At 52.3% G+C, this 15,398-nt stretch overlaps 5 protein-coding genes across 6 annotated transcripts; 3 read left to right on the top strand and 2 right to left on the bottom strand.

The window, feature by feature from the left end:
* Positions 1 to 427: 427 nt before the first annotated feature.
* Positions 428 to 2,877, top strand: AAFC00_002246 (uncharacterized protein; the record flags this gene model as incomplete). Its single annotated transcript, XM_069341539.1, has 2 exons — positions 428 to 2,446; positions 2,503 to 2,877. The coding sequence occupies 2 exons, from the start codon at positions 428 to 430 to the stop codon at positions 2,875 to 2,877; spliced, it is 2,394 nt and encodes a 797-aa protein (XP_069201623.1).
* Positions 2,878 to 3,442: 565 nt separating this feature from the next.
* On the bottom strand, positions 3,443 to 5,277 carry AAFC00_002245 (uncharacterized protein; the record flags this gene model as incomplete). Of its 2 annotated transcripts, none has more annotated exons than XM_069348502.1 (4): positions 3,443 to 4,363; positions 4,427 to 4,555; positions 4,618 to 4,699; positions 4,766 to 5,277. In XM_069348502.1, 4 exons carry the CDS (start codon positions 5,275 to 5,277, stop codon positions 3,443 to 3,445), a joined length of 1,644 nt encoding a protein of 547 aa, XP_069201621.1. The 2 variants fall into 2 exon arrangements, with proteins under 2 accessions (XP_069201621.1, XP_069201622.1); XM_069341538.1 differs by having other exon boundaries at positions 4,766 to 5,034.
* A 300-nt stretch (positions 5,278 to 5,577) lies between these two features.
* AAFC00_002244 (uncharacterized protein) lies at positions 5,578 to 6,396 on the bottom strand (the record flags this gene model as incomplete). Its single annotated transcript, XM_069341537.1, has 1 exon — positions 5,578 to 6,396. One exon carries the CDS (start codon positions 6,394 to 6,396, stop codon positions 5,578 to 5,580), a length of 819 nt encoding a protein of 272 aa, XP_069201620.1.
* A 648-nt stretch (positions 6,397 to 7,044) lies between these two features.
* On the top strand, positions 7,045 to 8,681 carry AAFC00_002243 (uncharacterized protein; the record flags this gene model as incomplete). The annotated part of the gene is made up of 2 exons (XM_069341536.1): positions 7,045 to 7,132; positions 7,195 to 8,681. The coding sequence occupies 2 exons, from the start codon at positions 7,045 to 7,047 to the stop codon at positions 8,679 to 8,681; spliced, it is 1,575 nt and encodes a 524-aa protein (XP_069201619.1).
* Positions 8,682 to 9,601: 920 nt separating this feature from the next.
* AAFC00_002242 (uncharacterized protein) lies at positions 9,602 to 10,528 on the top strand (the record flags this gene model as incomplete). The annotated part of the gene is made up of 3 exons (XM_069341535.1): positions 9,602 to 9,604; positions 9,669 to 9,768; positions 9,846 to 10,528. 3 exons carry the CDS (start codon positions 9,602 to 9,604, stop codon positions 10,526 to 10,528), a joined length of 786 nt encoding a protein of 261 aa, XP_069201618.1.
* Positions 10,529 to 15,398: the final 4,870 nt, after the last annotated feature.

Raw genomic sequence — 15,398 nt, 5'->3', positions numbered from 1 at the left:
AGTGAAGCAGCGGTCCGGAATGTTGTACAACAATAGCGGTTGTCACTGTATTCTCGATGCACTGCAAACGTGCCGGTGTTCTCTGACAGATGCCACACCGAATCCGGGACTGCAACATGGCCTTGCTACTTGACAAGGGCCAGTTCGCACAAGGTACAGTGTCGAAGAAAAGGATCAATGTTTGTGGGAAATGGACCAAACACAGCCAGGGTCACCCTCTGGCGACAGAAGGGGAGAAGAGCTATGACTCCATCGGCCGCCAAGACATTTCCCAAGCGCAGTGGCATCGACGTGAAGTGTTTCAACACAAGGCGAGACTTCTTATTCTCTCTTTTCTTATTGTTTTCAGAACAACGCGACATCGAAGAAAAGGGGAAGAGGAAACCCAGAAGAAGCGCAAGAGAAAGGAAACCATCAGGAAAAAACGATGCATCTCGAAGATGCAGAGGCAGAGCAGCTCAAGACGTGGATCGTCGCGAGGCTCGAGGACATTTCAGACGCAGATTCAGACGTCTTGGCCGACTACGTCCTGGCCCTCGTGAAGTCGGACGAGAGCGACGATCAAGTGCGACAGAACTGTCAGGAGAACCTGGATGATTTCCTCAAAGAGCACACGACTGCTTTTGTGGATGATGTGTTCAGGGTGGTCGCTACAAAGTCGTTTGATCCCGCGCGCGCTCAGCAACAACAAGCGCCACAGGCACAGACGAACCCCTTCTCTGCCGCATCGCAGCAGCAGCAGCAGCAGCAGCAGCAACAGAATGCCGTCTCAGGCCTTGGTGCACCCTCTGGCTTCAATCCTCCAAGTGGACCCACGGGATTCGCCAAGGACAAAGGCCAGCAGTCGCGCAAGAGAGGCTTCGACGAACGGGAGGCAGGCGAGGGCCAGAACGGCTACGGCGCTGCTCAGAACGGACGTGCGATGAAGCAGATGCGAAGAGGAGGCCGTGGAGGGTTTGACCAACAGCGTGGTGGTGGAAGAGGAGGAATGGGAATGGGAATGGGCATGGGAATGGGAATGGCTCCGCAGCACAACCCGGCTCTGGGCCAGCCGCCGCAATTGCCCACGCCTCCACCTGGAATGCCTCAGTTCGACGCCAACAATCCTCTTGCCACTCTGATGGCCATGCAGGCCATGGGTATGCCTCCTCTGCCGGGCATGCCAGCCATGCCAGCCATGCCTTTCAGTCCCTCTCAGTCTGGTGGCTTCGCCCCGCCCTCTGCTCTGCCGCCCAAGCGACCCGGCGAGAGATGCAAGGACTACGACACCAAAGGCTTCTGCGCCCTCGGAGCATCGTGTCCCTACGAGCACGGGAACGACCATTTTGTTGTTCCCACGCAGCAGGACGAGTACGACCCGGCCAACTCGAGTCTCCCTGGTCACGCAGGTCAAGAGTCACGGGGCGCTTACGAGCGTGCGCGAGGAGGACGCGGACGAGGCCGTGGCGACAGAGGTGCGCATCGGGGAGGTCGCGGTGGTCGCGCCGAGTTCTCCATGGCTGGTCCCAACCATGACCACTCCATCACCTCGATTGTCGTGGAACAGATCCCCCAAGACAAGTTCGAAGAGCAGGCCGTGCGCGACTTCTTCTCCGACTTTGGCACCATCGAAGAAGTCAAGCTGCAACCTTACAGGCGTCTCGCCATCGTCAAGTACGACAGCTTCGACAGCGCCAAGTCCGCAAAGGAAAGCCGAAAAGCAATCTTCGACGACCGCTTCGTCAAGGTCTTCTGGTACAACCCCGACAGAACACGCAACCAAGAACCCTACCGCAACGGCGGCGGCGGCAGATTCAACAAACATCAGCAGACGGAGAACGAAGACGTCGAAATGGGCCAAGAGGCGCAGGAAGAGAAGATTGACCCCGTCGAGTTTGCAAAGAAGCAAGAGGAGGCACAGCGCGCTCACGAAGAGAAGATGAAGAAGCTGAAAGAAGCAGAGGCCGCGCGCGAGGAACTCGAGCAGAAAGTCCGAGCCCAGGCGGAAGAGCGAAGCAAACTGCTGGCCAAGCTGGCCGCCAAAGAACGCGCCAAATCAGGCACCCCAGACATTTCTTCAGCGCCGGCGAACGGTGCAGCAGCCGCGGATGGCAATACCAACAAGCCGCCCTCGGCGACAGAAGCCCTCAAAGCCAAACTCGCCGAGCTAGAAAAGGAGGCCGAAAGCATGGGCATCAACCCGAACGAAGACTCTCAACCCTGGGGAGGATTCCCTGCTCGCGGTGGCGGCGCAAGAGGAGGCTACAGAGGACGAGGCGGGTTCGTGCCTCGCGGCTCATGGCGAGGAGCCGGCGCAGCCGCAGCGGGCAGAGGAGGATTCGCACCCCGAGGCGGCGGCGCAGTAATGAGACTCGACAACCGGCCGCGAAACGTCGCCGTCGTCTTCCCGGACGGCGAAGAAATGGGTCCCGAAAAGGACGAGGCTCTTAGACAATACCTCCTCTTCGTACGTTTTTTCTCTTTCCCTCTATCATCTACTGTTCACTAACACGCTGCAAAAAGAACGACATGATGGAATCCGCCCACATCCACCCCCACCCTAGCCGCAAGGACGCCGCACTGCTGAACTTCAAAGCCCGCTACCTCGCGGAGAAATTCATCGGCCAGGCGAAAGAAGTGCCTCATATCGGCCGCGTCGAGCTGTCCTGGGTGGCCAACAATGTCGTGCCCGATATTGCCGATTCTGCGTCTTCTGGCGCTGCTGCCGTCGGAGGAGCCGGTGGCGCAGGTCAGGATATCAAGATGGACGATGCCTCGACGACGAACACGGGTGCTACTGCTGCAGGAGGTAATGGTGCAGGGCAGCAGGACTCGAGTAACAGGGAAATGATCGATTACGACGTCGCCGACGACGACGATAGATGGTTGGTCGAGTAGAGAAAAAAAAACCCCAGGATTAATGTAAAACAGGGCAGGGTAGGGTAGATAGCTCTTACCTGCCGATTGGGATGAAAGAAAAAGAGGAGAAGATGAAAGCAGGAAGAAACGAAAATTAAATGTATCGTTTTCCCCCTTCTTGTATATCTGCTCTTTCTCTGTTGTTCGTTGACTTCAGATGAGATCATACCTCCCGCTTCAGCACTCTAGGGGAAAGCGGAAGAGAAGAGATTGTAGAAACACGTACGCGACCGGCCATTGTCTCGCTCCTCAAGAAATTCGAGGTGTATCTATGTATGGGTGTGTCTGTGCAATACACATTCTAAAAACAGGATAGTTCGATACCAAGTCTCTGGAGCGGAAGAATGGAACAAAGGTCGAATCCAGTAGATCTCCTGGACCCAAAACAAGAAAACAGTCCAAGAACCGAAATGGTCAATATCAAGATTCACTGATGGTACAAATGAATGTCTTTCCTTTGCCTCTCCTTTCCATTCTTATATCCTCCGCACCCTCCTACTCCCTAGACCCGCCCTCCAACCAGAAAAACAAAGCCAGAAAGCCCCTAAGCAGCAGAAACGGGCACCTCGACCTCCTCCTCCCACTCCTCCCACTCATCAGCTCCCAAAAACCTGCCCACCGCCGCTCGCTCATCCCTCGCTTTCTGCGCATGTAACATGAACCGCACCATCGAGTCTCGGCTTCTCTCGCCCACTCTGCTGCGGGCGCCCGTCACTGCTGATATGGGGCCTAGGGTTGTCGTTGCTACTGTGCGGTCGGGAGGGGAGAGGTGCGGGTGTTGCGGCGTTTTCGAGTCTGCTGTTGCTGAAGACGGGGAGGGGGAGTTGGGGGATATTGTTGTTGTTGTCGTTGTTGTTGTTGGTGGTGGTTTTGTCGTGGAGCCATTTATGGGATGATGGGAGCCGTTGGAGGTTGCTGCTGATGTGCTGCTGGGAACGTTGGGGTTTGTCGATAGTAATGATGATGCTGAACTGGTCCATTCTGTGTAGCGCGCGTGATGCGCCGACGTGGATTCTTTGTTCAGCGTTATCCGCGTGTTGATGAAGCTGTCGATCGGGTACTCGGTGCCGACTACTGTCAACTTCGGATGATGCGTGTAGAGATCCAGTAGGTCGAGAACGGTCTCCAGGACCTCCTCGCGACTCGTCCACCACCGCCTGTACATGTCGCCATTGTCGCCACCGCCGATAAAGACGGTGTCGGAGGCCACACCGCAGACTCGAGCTGCGAGTTCGACACAAGCTAGAGCAAGGGTAGGCGCTGTTTGTTTCAGAGGCGCAAAGGTACGGTAGATGTCGATGCACATGTTATATGCCGTCTTGCCCACCGTCCGCGCGTCGAGGCCACTGGACCGAATCATCTTGATCACATATCTCTGTGGATGACGGTTTCGGAAGTCGAAGCCTGCGGACTCGAGCATGAGGCGCTCCAGACCCACTATGGTCTTCGAAGGTCCGTCGAACATCTGCTTTATTGTCAGGACTGATTGCACTGCACATTGCACTTTTGACATGTGCCCAACACTTACCTGGTCATCTGGACTCAAATGCTCTGACGGAGCGGCTTTGAGGTTGAAAGCAGCGCATAATATCTCGCGAGACTTTTTCAACGTGTCCTCGATTTTGCATGCTGTGAAGAGAGCCGCAGCCGCAGCGTCCTGTAGTGAGAGAGTATCAGCTTGTGCACTGTGACAAAAGAAACTTTGCTTGATGACCTTACGATGAACATGTACTCGTTATCAGCATGCACCAGGCGAAACTTGTGATAATACACCACAGCCGTGTTGAAAGTGCGAATAGGTCTGATTGTCAAGTCAGTCATTTATACCACGACAAAATGCATCAGAAAGCAAACAAACAGAACTCACAATTGCAGCGCTTTCCTCACACTATCAATCCATAGCACACCTTGCAATCTGATATTGTCCTCTTTTGCTTCACTGCTGCCAAGCGCAGTCAAGCAACCCTGGACTTTCTGCTCGAAAATATACGGATTGGCGACCTGAATAAACGAAGGATCCGGACCTAGGACCGCTGCACTCCCTGCGCCCTTGAAAATACTATTATTTTCCCTTGGGATGGCGGTCGTGGCAATCGGTGTCATTTCATCAATGGTTCTATACTCGCTGCTGCTCATTGGCGGCAGTAATGGCGTCGTTGCTGTCCTTGTGTCTGAGGGCGTCGTTTTGAACAGTGGTGTTGGTATGGCTTGTGAGATCGGCAGCGGAGTTCGAAGAGACTCTGCCGACGCCGCCGCCGCCGCCGCCGCCACTGTCGCAACTGATTCTGCTGCTGGCCATGAAGATGATGCATGGAGAAGATTGGCGCTTGCTCCTGCGCCAAAGATGCGAGCTGCTCTTGCTGGATTCACGTTGTTCATTGTAAATGGTTTGAGATGACGGTGTTGTAGAATTCAAAAATGTACTTGAACCCCATATCTTCAATTGCGACCTTGTGTTGTTCAAGGCAAGGCGCATAAGCGGAGAGGTGGAAGAGACAGAGCGCTGCGACCACATTACGAACAGACAACAAACGGCTTGTCATACGTGATTGTCAAGCGAACGGAACAACATCGCAAGGCTTGAGTGTATAAGATAGAAATAATAAAAACGTGGTATCCGCAGAAAGATGGTACATGTCAACACAACTCCAGAGTCCAAAACCCAAGCAAGCAGTAAATCTATCTCTCGATCAAACGGCTCACTTCCTCGTGAGCGTCTCGCCAGCCATCACTTCTCTTCCCGTGTGTGCCATTGAGTATCTCAAACCAAACCTCACCCCTTGCGTCCTGTCTGAACTTGAGGCCTACATCCCTGCCGGCCCATCTGAACATTTTCCAGACGAGGCTTTTGTAGACCAGCTTCCAAACAGCATCGCTGAAACACGCTTCATCATTGCGCACGATGATTCTGTCAACACTTTTGAGGCCTTTCAGTGTCTCGCAAAGGATGTATGCCAGTGTATGCGATTGACTCAGATCCGCAATCTCGGCGTAGTTGGACTCGTGGTTTTGAGGACGTCGAGGTATAATGGTCAGTGTCTCCAGATGGAGATTAGGGTTATCAAAGGGAGTGCCGTTCCAGCTCTCGTTCATTGCACGCATGTTGTTGATCCTCCCGGTCAGCGTGATGTGTCTAATGTGCTGCACTTGACATGTCGACAGAGGTCTCACGGCTCTGGAGAAATATTCGGGACTGGCATAATGACCCGGCAGGCTGAATCGAGTACGAGAGAGATAAAGGAAGTTGGCTTCGGCATTCAGCGACTTGCAAGTCTGGAGCAGGCCACAGAGGTTCTTGGTCGTTACAAACACGGCAGCTTGATCAAGAGGAGATTCACGACCAAAAGTGAGCAACGAATTCGATCGAGACCCCCTTGTCGAATGACTCGGAATTAGAGGTGAGTAGGGTGATGGCGTGACGAACAAAAGGTCATATATATTATTACGGATTTCAGGTGGCAGAGCCAGGAAGGCCGGCAAAGGCTCGAGGTCAGTCATTGCGGTAAATGAGAGGACGAAAACTGTGAGACTCTTATGGAGTATGTAGAATTGCAAAAGGAATCATGGAAAGATATCACGCAGTCACAAAAGTACCTTGCACGAGAATACACCGGCGCTCAACAGACGCAGGTACAGCACAGGTACATCAAGGTTGAGTGAGTGAGCAGTGCCACGACCGGATAAGTCGACGATAACGAGACCGGATCGGCGCGAGTCAAGAAGTCACAACGGTCAGACCACCTGCACTCAGACCACACCACCTGGACTGCACTCACAGACTGTAAGCATCACCTGTGCACGGGCACGGCCGGTCCCGAGTCATCGTGAAAAGCCAGAGCCGCTGACGTTGTTGTTTGGACAGCTGTGGGGAAGAAACAAGAGTGGGAAACAAGCTTTATCATCAAGCACTGCCACCTCCAGTATTTGGAGCAGGGAAAAGGGTTTGTGATTGCTGCACCTGATGGCCCAAAGACTAGATGTGACTGCATCATCGTTTCTCATCATTTTGAAGCTTGTTCGTGAAGTGTCAACATGTTCGCATTGACTTGCTTGCTTGATACTTTCCCGTCGTTATTCCAGCTGGCACTTTGATCCATGCACCCAATAATATAATACTCCAGTCCACAGCCAGCGCCAAATTAAGGTATGGCTTCTATTTTGCGACAGATAGTCGCTGGTCCCCGCGCACGTCATCCGGAAGCCGGTCTTGACCTCTGCTACGTTACAGACAACAGTATGCCACTACGATTGTGTTCATGGCCGCAAAACTTGTAAATCTAGTTAATTCTTGTTCAGTCATTGCTACCTCTGGTCCATCCGGCACATACCCACAACTGGCCTACAGGACTCCGCTGGATCAACTCCGGAAGTTCCTCGATGAAAAGCACGGAGATGACTGGGCCATCTGGGAGTTTCGCGCCGAAGGTACAGGATACCCGGACTCGGAAGTCTACAATCGCGTCTACCACTATCCATGGCCCGACCATCATCCGCCCCCGTTCGGGTTGATCCCTCTGATCATGGGAAGCATGCGCAACTGGCGGCAAGATCCCAATATAAGCGAAGAGCATCGGCAGAAACGCGTCACCGTCGTCCATTGTAAGGCTGGTAAAGGCAGAAGCGGCACAGTAAGCTGCAGCTATCTGATCAGCGAAGAGGGTTGGACCAAGGAAGATGCTCTGAAGAGATTCACCGAGCGTCGCATGCGACCCAACTTTGGCGCCGGAGTCAGTATACCAAGTCAGCTACGCTGGGTGGGTTATGTCGAGCGCTGGGCCAAGACCGGTAAAGTATATGTGGAGCGACCTGTCGAGATACTCGAAGTGCACATATGGGGCCTCAGAGATGGAGTAAAGGTGGCCGTCGAGGGCTTCGTGGATGACGGAAGGACCATCAAGGTCCTTCACGTCTTCTCCAAGTCCGAACGGGAAATTGTAAGAGGTGGCCTGCGCAAGTCTGCTGGCCTAGCAGATGTTGTTGTTGAGGCCATGAAGATGGGCAACAATAACAGCAACAACAAGGCGGTCCACACGGCGTCCATGGAGCCGACAGATGAAAGGGCCATGGCCGAGTCCAACAAAACCACCACGAGAGCACCCTCCGACTTGGCCGACGGCAAGACTGGCGATGTTGTCTTCCGTCCAAAGGAATCACTTGTAGTGCCCACAGGCGACATCAACATAGACTTCGAGCGTCGCAACAAAGCTGGGTACGGTATGAGCATGGTTACGTCTGTGGCACATGTTTGGTTCAACACCTTCTTCGAAGGCCAGGGTCCCGAGCGCAACGGCGAAGCAGACGACGCGGGAGTCTTCGAGATCGACTTTGATGCCATGGATGGTATCAAGGGCTCATTACGGAAGGGCACGCGAGCCTTCGACAAGATGGCGGTAGTGTGGAAGAACGTCCCAGAAACACGGACGAGAAGGAACAGTGTGGTCATCAAGGAACCCGAACTTGGAGAAGAAGTTCACCAGACCAAGGCTGCTGACTGGAAGGGCATACCTGATGCGAGTCCCGGTCGTGGGAAGAAAGGGCTTGGCCTGAGAGCAGAGACACCTCACAGTGCGGATGTGAGCCGAGCGAGCAGCGTCAGAAGTCACAGAGGCGACGATGATACCGGAAGTGAGAGCGAGGGCGTCACGAGCTATGGCATTGATGGACAAGTGAATCAAACCAGATTATCTGGGGAGACTTCGAGGTCTATTTTGCCCACGAGCAAAGACCTACCCGGACCTACTCACTCGATCGTTATTGATGATGGCAAGGTCCTCGAAGACTAGGAAAAGTCGTGGAGTTGACGATGCAACGACGGTCAGCATGCGTTACGATACCTACTATAGAAAGAGTCAGATTCCCACATGCAGAGAATGCAATTACCATGCACCCAAATACCAATGTACGGAAGGTTTGTATGTCTAAGGTATGTTGTCTAGTAGTCTATGATCTCGCATGAGCGATAAATCATCGAGAAAACGATATATACGATAACGCGGGTGGAATCGGCATCTACTTCCCTTGGTGTAGTTGGTTATCGCGTCCGACTGTAATTGAAAGTCGTCTCTTGGTTCACCAGAGATTCGTATGCCATCGGAAGGTCCCTGGTTCGATTCCGGGAGGGAAGAGATGTTTTTTGGTTCCTGCTTCCATCTCGAGTACGGATGACTTGTTGTACTGTATATTATAAATATTATAGATCTCCTGTCGTCAAGGGGGTTAGGGGCAAGTCTCCTGCAGCGTACTCACCAAGTGGATGATGATGGCTGTTTTGGAACGAGATGGTCTAGTTCTGGGCCTCGTGTATTGGCCGTATCCTTGCTGGTGTTATTAACTTCCCACACAACACTGGCCGTATCGATTTCTAGCTGACTTGCAGCTACAATAGTCAGTGTCAATGCGAAGGGTCTAGACCCTGAGGTAGCACATGGAGTATTCTCGTCAGCTTCTGCCCTTGGTTTACCCTATACTTGTATAACAGGCGGATCGACTAGAATCGGTCCGACTGGCTTCATCTAGTTGTACTTGTACGTCAGTGACTCGCGGATTCGGGCTGGTCCTTGTATCTTGTAAACATCTTGCCTAACACTGTTGACAGCTTGCGACAATAAACTTGTCTTTCTACGATAACATTCCAAGTAATCTGCTGTTCCGTTCCACGCACACAGCTGTCCCTGCATTTGTTGCTTGTATAATAACCGCCAAAATGGTATGCGCTCTTGACGAACTTGTATATTCTCACGAGGTCTGAACACTAACGTGTAAATGTAAAGGCATCCTCAATATTCAACTCCGCGCTACGACAATCGAATGCCATTCGCAAGGATCTCGATGCCTTCTCCGAATCGCAAACGTCAGATGCTGCTCTACAAGGTGCGCACAACCTGCTCGATTCACTGTAGACGAGTCACTGTAGTCCAGCTACTGAGACAACATCTCTCCCTGACCAGGTCAACTCACAACATCAATCACCGCCTTATCCCGAACACTAGACCAATACGCCGCTTCCGCGTCCGCAGAGCTCGTGCCTGAAAAGGCGCAAAAGGCGCAAGACCGGCTCTCCTCTTTTCGCACCGACCTGCTGTCCTACCGCGAAACCCTGGCTCGACTAAAAGCCGAAAAGGAAGCCCAACAAGCACTGGACAATCGCTCCGAACTACTTGGACGACGCCCACATGCAGCACACACGCCCGAGAATCCTTACGCCGACGCCGCTGTCGCCAGCGGATCGAGAGAGAACAATCCTCTGTTTCGAGGCGGGTCAGGAGTGGCCTCTGCTCCTGGCTCGAATCCTTATTCTTCGTATCGCTCGCCCTATGCTCTGAGTACAGACAACGCCGACAGCGCACGAGAGTCGCATGCTCTAAGGGAGCAGTCTTTCTTCTCAAGCACAAACGCCACGCTGGACGAGTACCTGGAGCGTGGAAGAGCCGTGCTGGGTGATCTGGGCGATCAGCGAGATATGCTCAAGGGAACACAGAGGAAGTTGTACTCGGTTGCTAATACTCTGGGCATATCTGGAGATACTATCCGCATGGTCGAGAGAAGAGCCAAACAGGACAAGTGGATTTTCTGGGCCGGAGTCGTGGTTTTTGTCATATTCGTTTACTTCGTGCTGAAGTGGTTGCGATGAGACGGCATCGTCGATTCGGGACCAGCGACCAAGAACGCACGGTCTGAAAGGAAAGAAGGCCGAGACCATGCTACCGTGGCAGGAATTGAGGAGGACGAGGGCGTAGAAAGGAGGAAGCCTACCAGGATCGGGATCCTTCATGTTTCCAGAGTGCAAATTACTGCTATCTTAGCGAGGCGTTGGGTCGGGAACAAATGACTATAAAGTGTCTCAAGAGAGCAAAGGATTCTTGCTCCTCTGATGAGCCTTGATCACTCTCGGTTATGATGCATGAAAACAAGTCTCGAGGCGATCATCTCACCAATCCTCGAGTCACTACTGGCATAGAAACAATGAGCCAACCAGGGTGGTACCATGTCAGATCGACTGGATGTTGTATCTGGTCATTCCATCTCTACCTCCTCTTCGACGAAGCAAGACAGCAATGACATCAGAGTCATTGATGATAGCACATATCAAGACAATTTTTGCGACTTCCATACCGCACGTACCTTAGCATATTAGGGCAACCCGCACTTCTAGAAAAGCATCCTGTATGTACGAGTATAGCTTCTCTGTGCGGTGGTTGCGTCAGTGTACTTGCATTCGCACGTAGACAAACGGAACTATGATAGTGTTTATCAAGCTCTCATGGTAAGGCATGTTTACGCGATCATTCACCGTTGACTTGTTCGATGCCATCAAATACTTGTACCCTGATTCGTTGTTGTCCCGGCTTCCATCCCTTGATCCACTTCTTTGACAAGCTGATCACCATGTGAGAGAGATGAGTAAGGATGATGTCTTACTGCCCTGTACTGTATGTCATCAGATATAGTGAGGTTGCTACAGTAAACGATCGTCTCCCCTAAAGTGCCGAGGCCTCGTCAAAACCGCGTGGACGATCATAGGGTCGTCGGTCGTCTCTTCTAGCATCTTTTGCAGGAAGAAACATACTTCCTGTGCTGCATTAGACGTTCCTCGCCACCCTGTCAACTAGGAAGTGTTTTCAAAACCTTCCTCACAAAATACCAAAAGCAGCGCCAAGGTTGTAGCATTATAGGACGATCACCCCCAGGTGCCGAGGCTGCCCTTGTAAACTCCATTGTTTTCCCCGCCCTGCAGTACGGTGACTGCTTGTCATTCTGGATCATACTTCCGGGTCGGGCAAATGCTCCACGTTTTAGCAAGGAGAATTACGGGTATTGGGGACCTTGACTGTGACCCTGTACCTGAAGTAGCGTATATGTTGCTCCCATAATAGAGGCACGAGACGTCGTTGTCTAGTCAGAGGGTGCGTTGTGTCTGCCTCGGTATCTTAGCTGTCAGCGGATCCAGAACATGAAGGTCATGCTTCTCGTTCCGAGTTTCCACTGTCTAGTAGTGGATATCATGTCGTTACCGGAGATCAGTAGGCGTGAGATCGACATGGTTGTACAGCTAATGGGCAGGTTGGTGGTTTTTGGATTGCAATAGTGTCCGTGGGGGTTGGACCATTCAATCGAAAGAAGAGGGGATTATCTTTGCTCCATGGGCCTTGGAATAGTGGGTCCAGAAACTCTCTTCTCCTTTCGTTGACTCAGGTGGGTTTTGACAAGGGATATATATAAAGCGCGAAATGTCTTTCGATATCTTGCTCTAGACACAGTCTACAAAGAACATCCAATCAATCTACCACACTCCCTACCAATCAACCAACAGCAACCATGCACTTCTCCAGCATCCTCCTTCCACTCCTGGCAACAGCCAGCAGCGCCCTCCCAGCTCTGCGCGGCCCCTCCCTCCACACCCGCGCCACCATAGCATCCGACCTCGCGACAAAAACCCTAGTCCAAGACGTCGACAACATCAACACCGGCGTACTGGCCCTGACGTCCGCAATCGAAGCGTTCCCAGGCTCCAATATCGGCACCGCACTCGTATCAGGCGTCGAGGTCCTGGCCTCGGGTCTGGATATCCATCTCGTCAACAGGAACGGCTACGTGCACGCTCTGGCATCTCCACAGCTCGACGCCGAGCAGTCGGCGCGCGTCGTCAATGAAGTCGTGGATACTGTCGGTGTGTCGATTCCGAATTCGGTGGATTTGCTCGTGAGCAAGAAGGCGCTGTTTGAGCAGGCTGGTTTGAGCTCTGTGACGCTGGCTAGTCTGAAGCTGCTGTTGAATGATCACGATACTTTCTCTGCTGCTGTTCAAGCGAAATTCGATACTGGCGATGCGGAGGTTGTGGCGAGGGGCACGGAGGTTGTGGATCGCATTCATGATGCTATCCAAGGGGGTATTGATGCGTTTTCTTCTTGATCATTCTTTGGTGGAGCGGAACAGCGTTACTGGAGATTTAGTCGTCAAGTACTTAGTTCCCTGTTTGGTATGATTTTTGAGGTACTTATTGTTTGTATGTTACAGGATTTGTGAGTCGTTCATGTGCTCCGCCTAAAGGGACTGAGCGACTGAATGCTTACAACGCAGAAATAGACGACTGCTGACGACTACGCGCTCGCCGCTCCATCTCCGCCTCCCAGCCGTCATCTGCGTTATTGTCTCCTGCCTTAGAGATCGTCTTTCGGGGCGTCCTGGGCTTCGGGCCCACATCGCTGCTGCTAGGGCTGTCCGTGTCGCTTGCATCCTCCATTTCAACATCCCCGTCCATGGCGCTCGTTACCATTCCCGGTTGAGACATTAGTTCGCTATCATTTGATGGTGAGCCTTTGCGTGATAACGACCTCCTAAATCGAGACCGCTGCTTAAGGAAGTCATCGGCAGTAGCTGTGCCATGAGATCCGCGAGACGAAGCGATAGATGGCTGTCTCGAACCAGCGGGATCTGCTTGGCGGCGAGCTGCCGATGGTGATATTGTAGTAGCTGCCTTCCTTTTCCGAGCTGTGACGAGCTGATGTGATGGTTGGATTGATGGGGCACGTGCGGATTGTGCGCGAGCTAGAGGCATTGGTGGCTCACTTATAGAGCTTTCGAGCATACCGGGCATGGCTGGTGATGGCCAGCTGTGCTCCAGGATAACGTCGCTTGCTTCTCTATCATCCTGCATCGCTACACTTCGAAAGTCAGTCTCTCCGGTCTCGACGGATTGCAATGACCTCATCCCGTGAGTCGCAGTTGGTGACCAGATGACCCCATATTGCTCCGCAGGTTTCAGTGAAAGTGGCGGCTCGGGAAGCCCTTCATCGTCTTCCTGGTCCTCTGAAGCTACGTCGTGCCGTTTGTGGCCTATAGCTAGCCTTTGGGACCTTCTGTCTTGTAAAACTTCGTCCTGCGTGAGCCTCCGTCTTTCCCGACTCATCTGGCCCCTTCTCTGCATGATCGAGAATTGCTCGTTGTTCACTGGACACGTTGCCACTTCCCATTCGGCTTCATAATCTACAGCCCGTCGCCAGTCCTGGAGATCGCGCCGAGATTTCCGCTTTGTCGGAATCAATTCTGCACGTGGAAGCTCTTCTGTCTTGACTTCGACTGGCGGCGGGATATTCAGAAGCTCGCACAAGCGAAGTTCTTCCACCCTGCTCATCTGCCGGTCATGTGCATCAGCTTCGACGTCCATCTGCTTTTCTAAAGCTTCGGGTGAGAGCTTTTTCACAGTCTTGGGAATCACATCAGATTCGTTTTCATTTTCGTCTTCAGAAGGTTCAAAAGTCCTATCTTCAGGCGTATCATCATCAGAGCCGGCCTCCTCTGCATTAGTTGCAATGTGCTCATCCTCGCTCCCATTTGAGACTTCAGTCCACATATCGGAATCATCAGCGAGACTCGCATGTTCGTACTCATCCTCGATAACATCCGGGGTGGTCCTGTTGCCTTGCTCGTTTCTATTCATCGTGATGCCGAGCTTGGCCTCTAATTCATCATGACTGATGTTGTAGAGATTGCCGTAATGATACTCCTTTGCTGGGCTGCTCTCACTCCGCTCTCGTTGCTTTGACTTTTCTTCTCGAACATATACACGGAGTCCGTGCCTACGAGGCACCCTTCCCCAGAACTGCCATCTGTCCGCTGTGAGGTTCAGCATAGCCGCAGCCGTTCGTACATCGGCAGCATAGACCATAGTGCTCGGAGTAGTCCGATCGCGGGCCCTGATTCGAGACTGTGCTTGAAATATGCTCGCTTGAAGAAGACGTCTGGTCAAGCTGATGGTAAGATTGTAGAAGTCCTGAACTGCAGTATTGTAGATTGCAGGTGTTTCGTCGTCTGTAGTCACGAAGTCGGTCCAGTTCTCGGTACTGCCTTCGCCTTGCCACATGAATAGTTGTGAAATCTCCAGCCAATTTGATAGGTTCAAAAGCTCTCCAGCTGGAATAGGCAAATCAATAGGCCTAGTCTCGGCAGTAAGTCCTTGAATATCGCCATCTTCACCACCTGGGGTTTCCTCCTCGATGGTTGAATTCGCTGGAACGTCCTCGATAAGGTGGTCTAATTCATCTGCCACGTGATCTGTGAGGAGCCAGTAGTCGCCATACTTTCGTGCTTCCCGTCTTCTCTCCAGCCTACATTGTTCTTCGGAAAGAACATCCGCAGCAGCTTCGAGAGCAGCTTCAAATTCTGTACCAATTTCGTATGCTGCAGGGATGCTTGTGGGCAAACACACGTCCAGAGTTTGAGTGAGATTGCCTTCTACAACACCTTCACTGAGAAGCTGGATATACCGACGAACCTCTAGCTCAGATTTGCTACCGATTGCAGCAGATATGACTTTGATGTTGTCACGTCCGGTTATCGGCAATTGTCGAAAGAAAATTGCTTTCTCTACGGAGGTCCATGTTGATGCTCCGATTTGTGACGCCTGCTCAAGCCCTCTATCGGATAATTCAATTGATTGACCGGTGATTTCTTCAAGAGTACTGTTAAAGAGCTCTCGATAGGCCTCTTTATTTTCTAGTAGC

The sequence above is a fragment of the Neodothiora populina genome, assembly GCF_041146345.1.
Source record: "Neodothiora populina strain CPC 39397 chromosome Unknown canker_contig_14, whole genome shotgun sequence".
In the NCBI taxonomy this organism is placed as follows: domain Eukaryota; kingdom Fungi; phylum Ascomycota; class Dothideomycetes; order Dothideales; family Dothioraceae; genus Neodothiora; species Neodothiora populina.
Note: the sequence above shows the minus strand (reverse complement) of the source record. Positions and strands in the feature narration are given on the sequence as shown.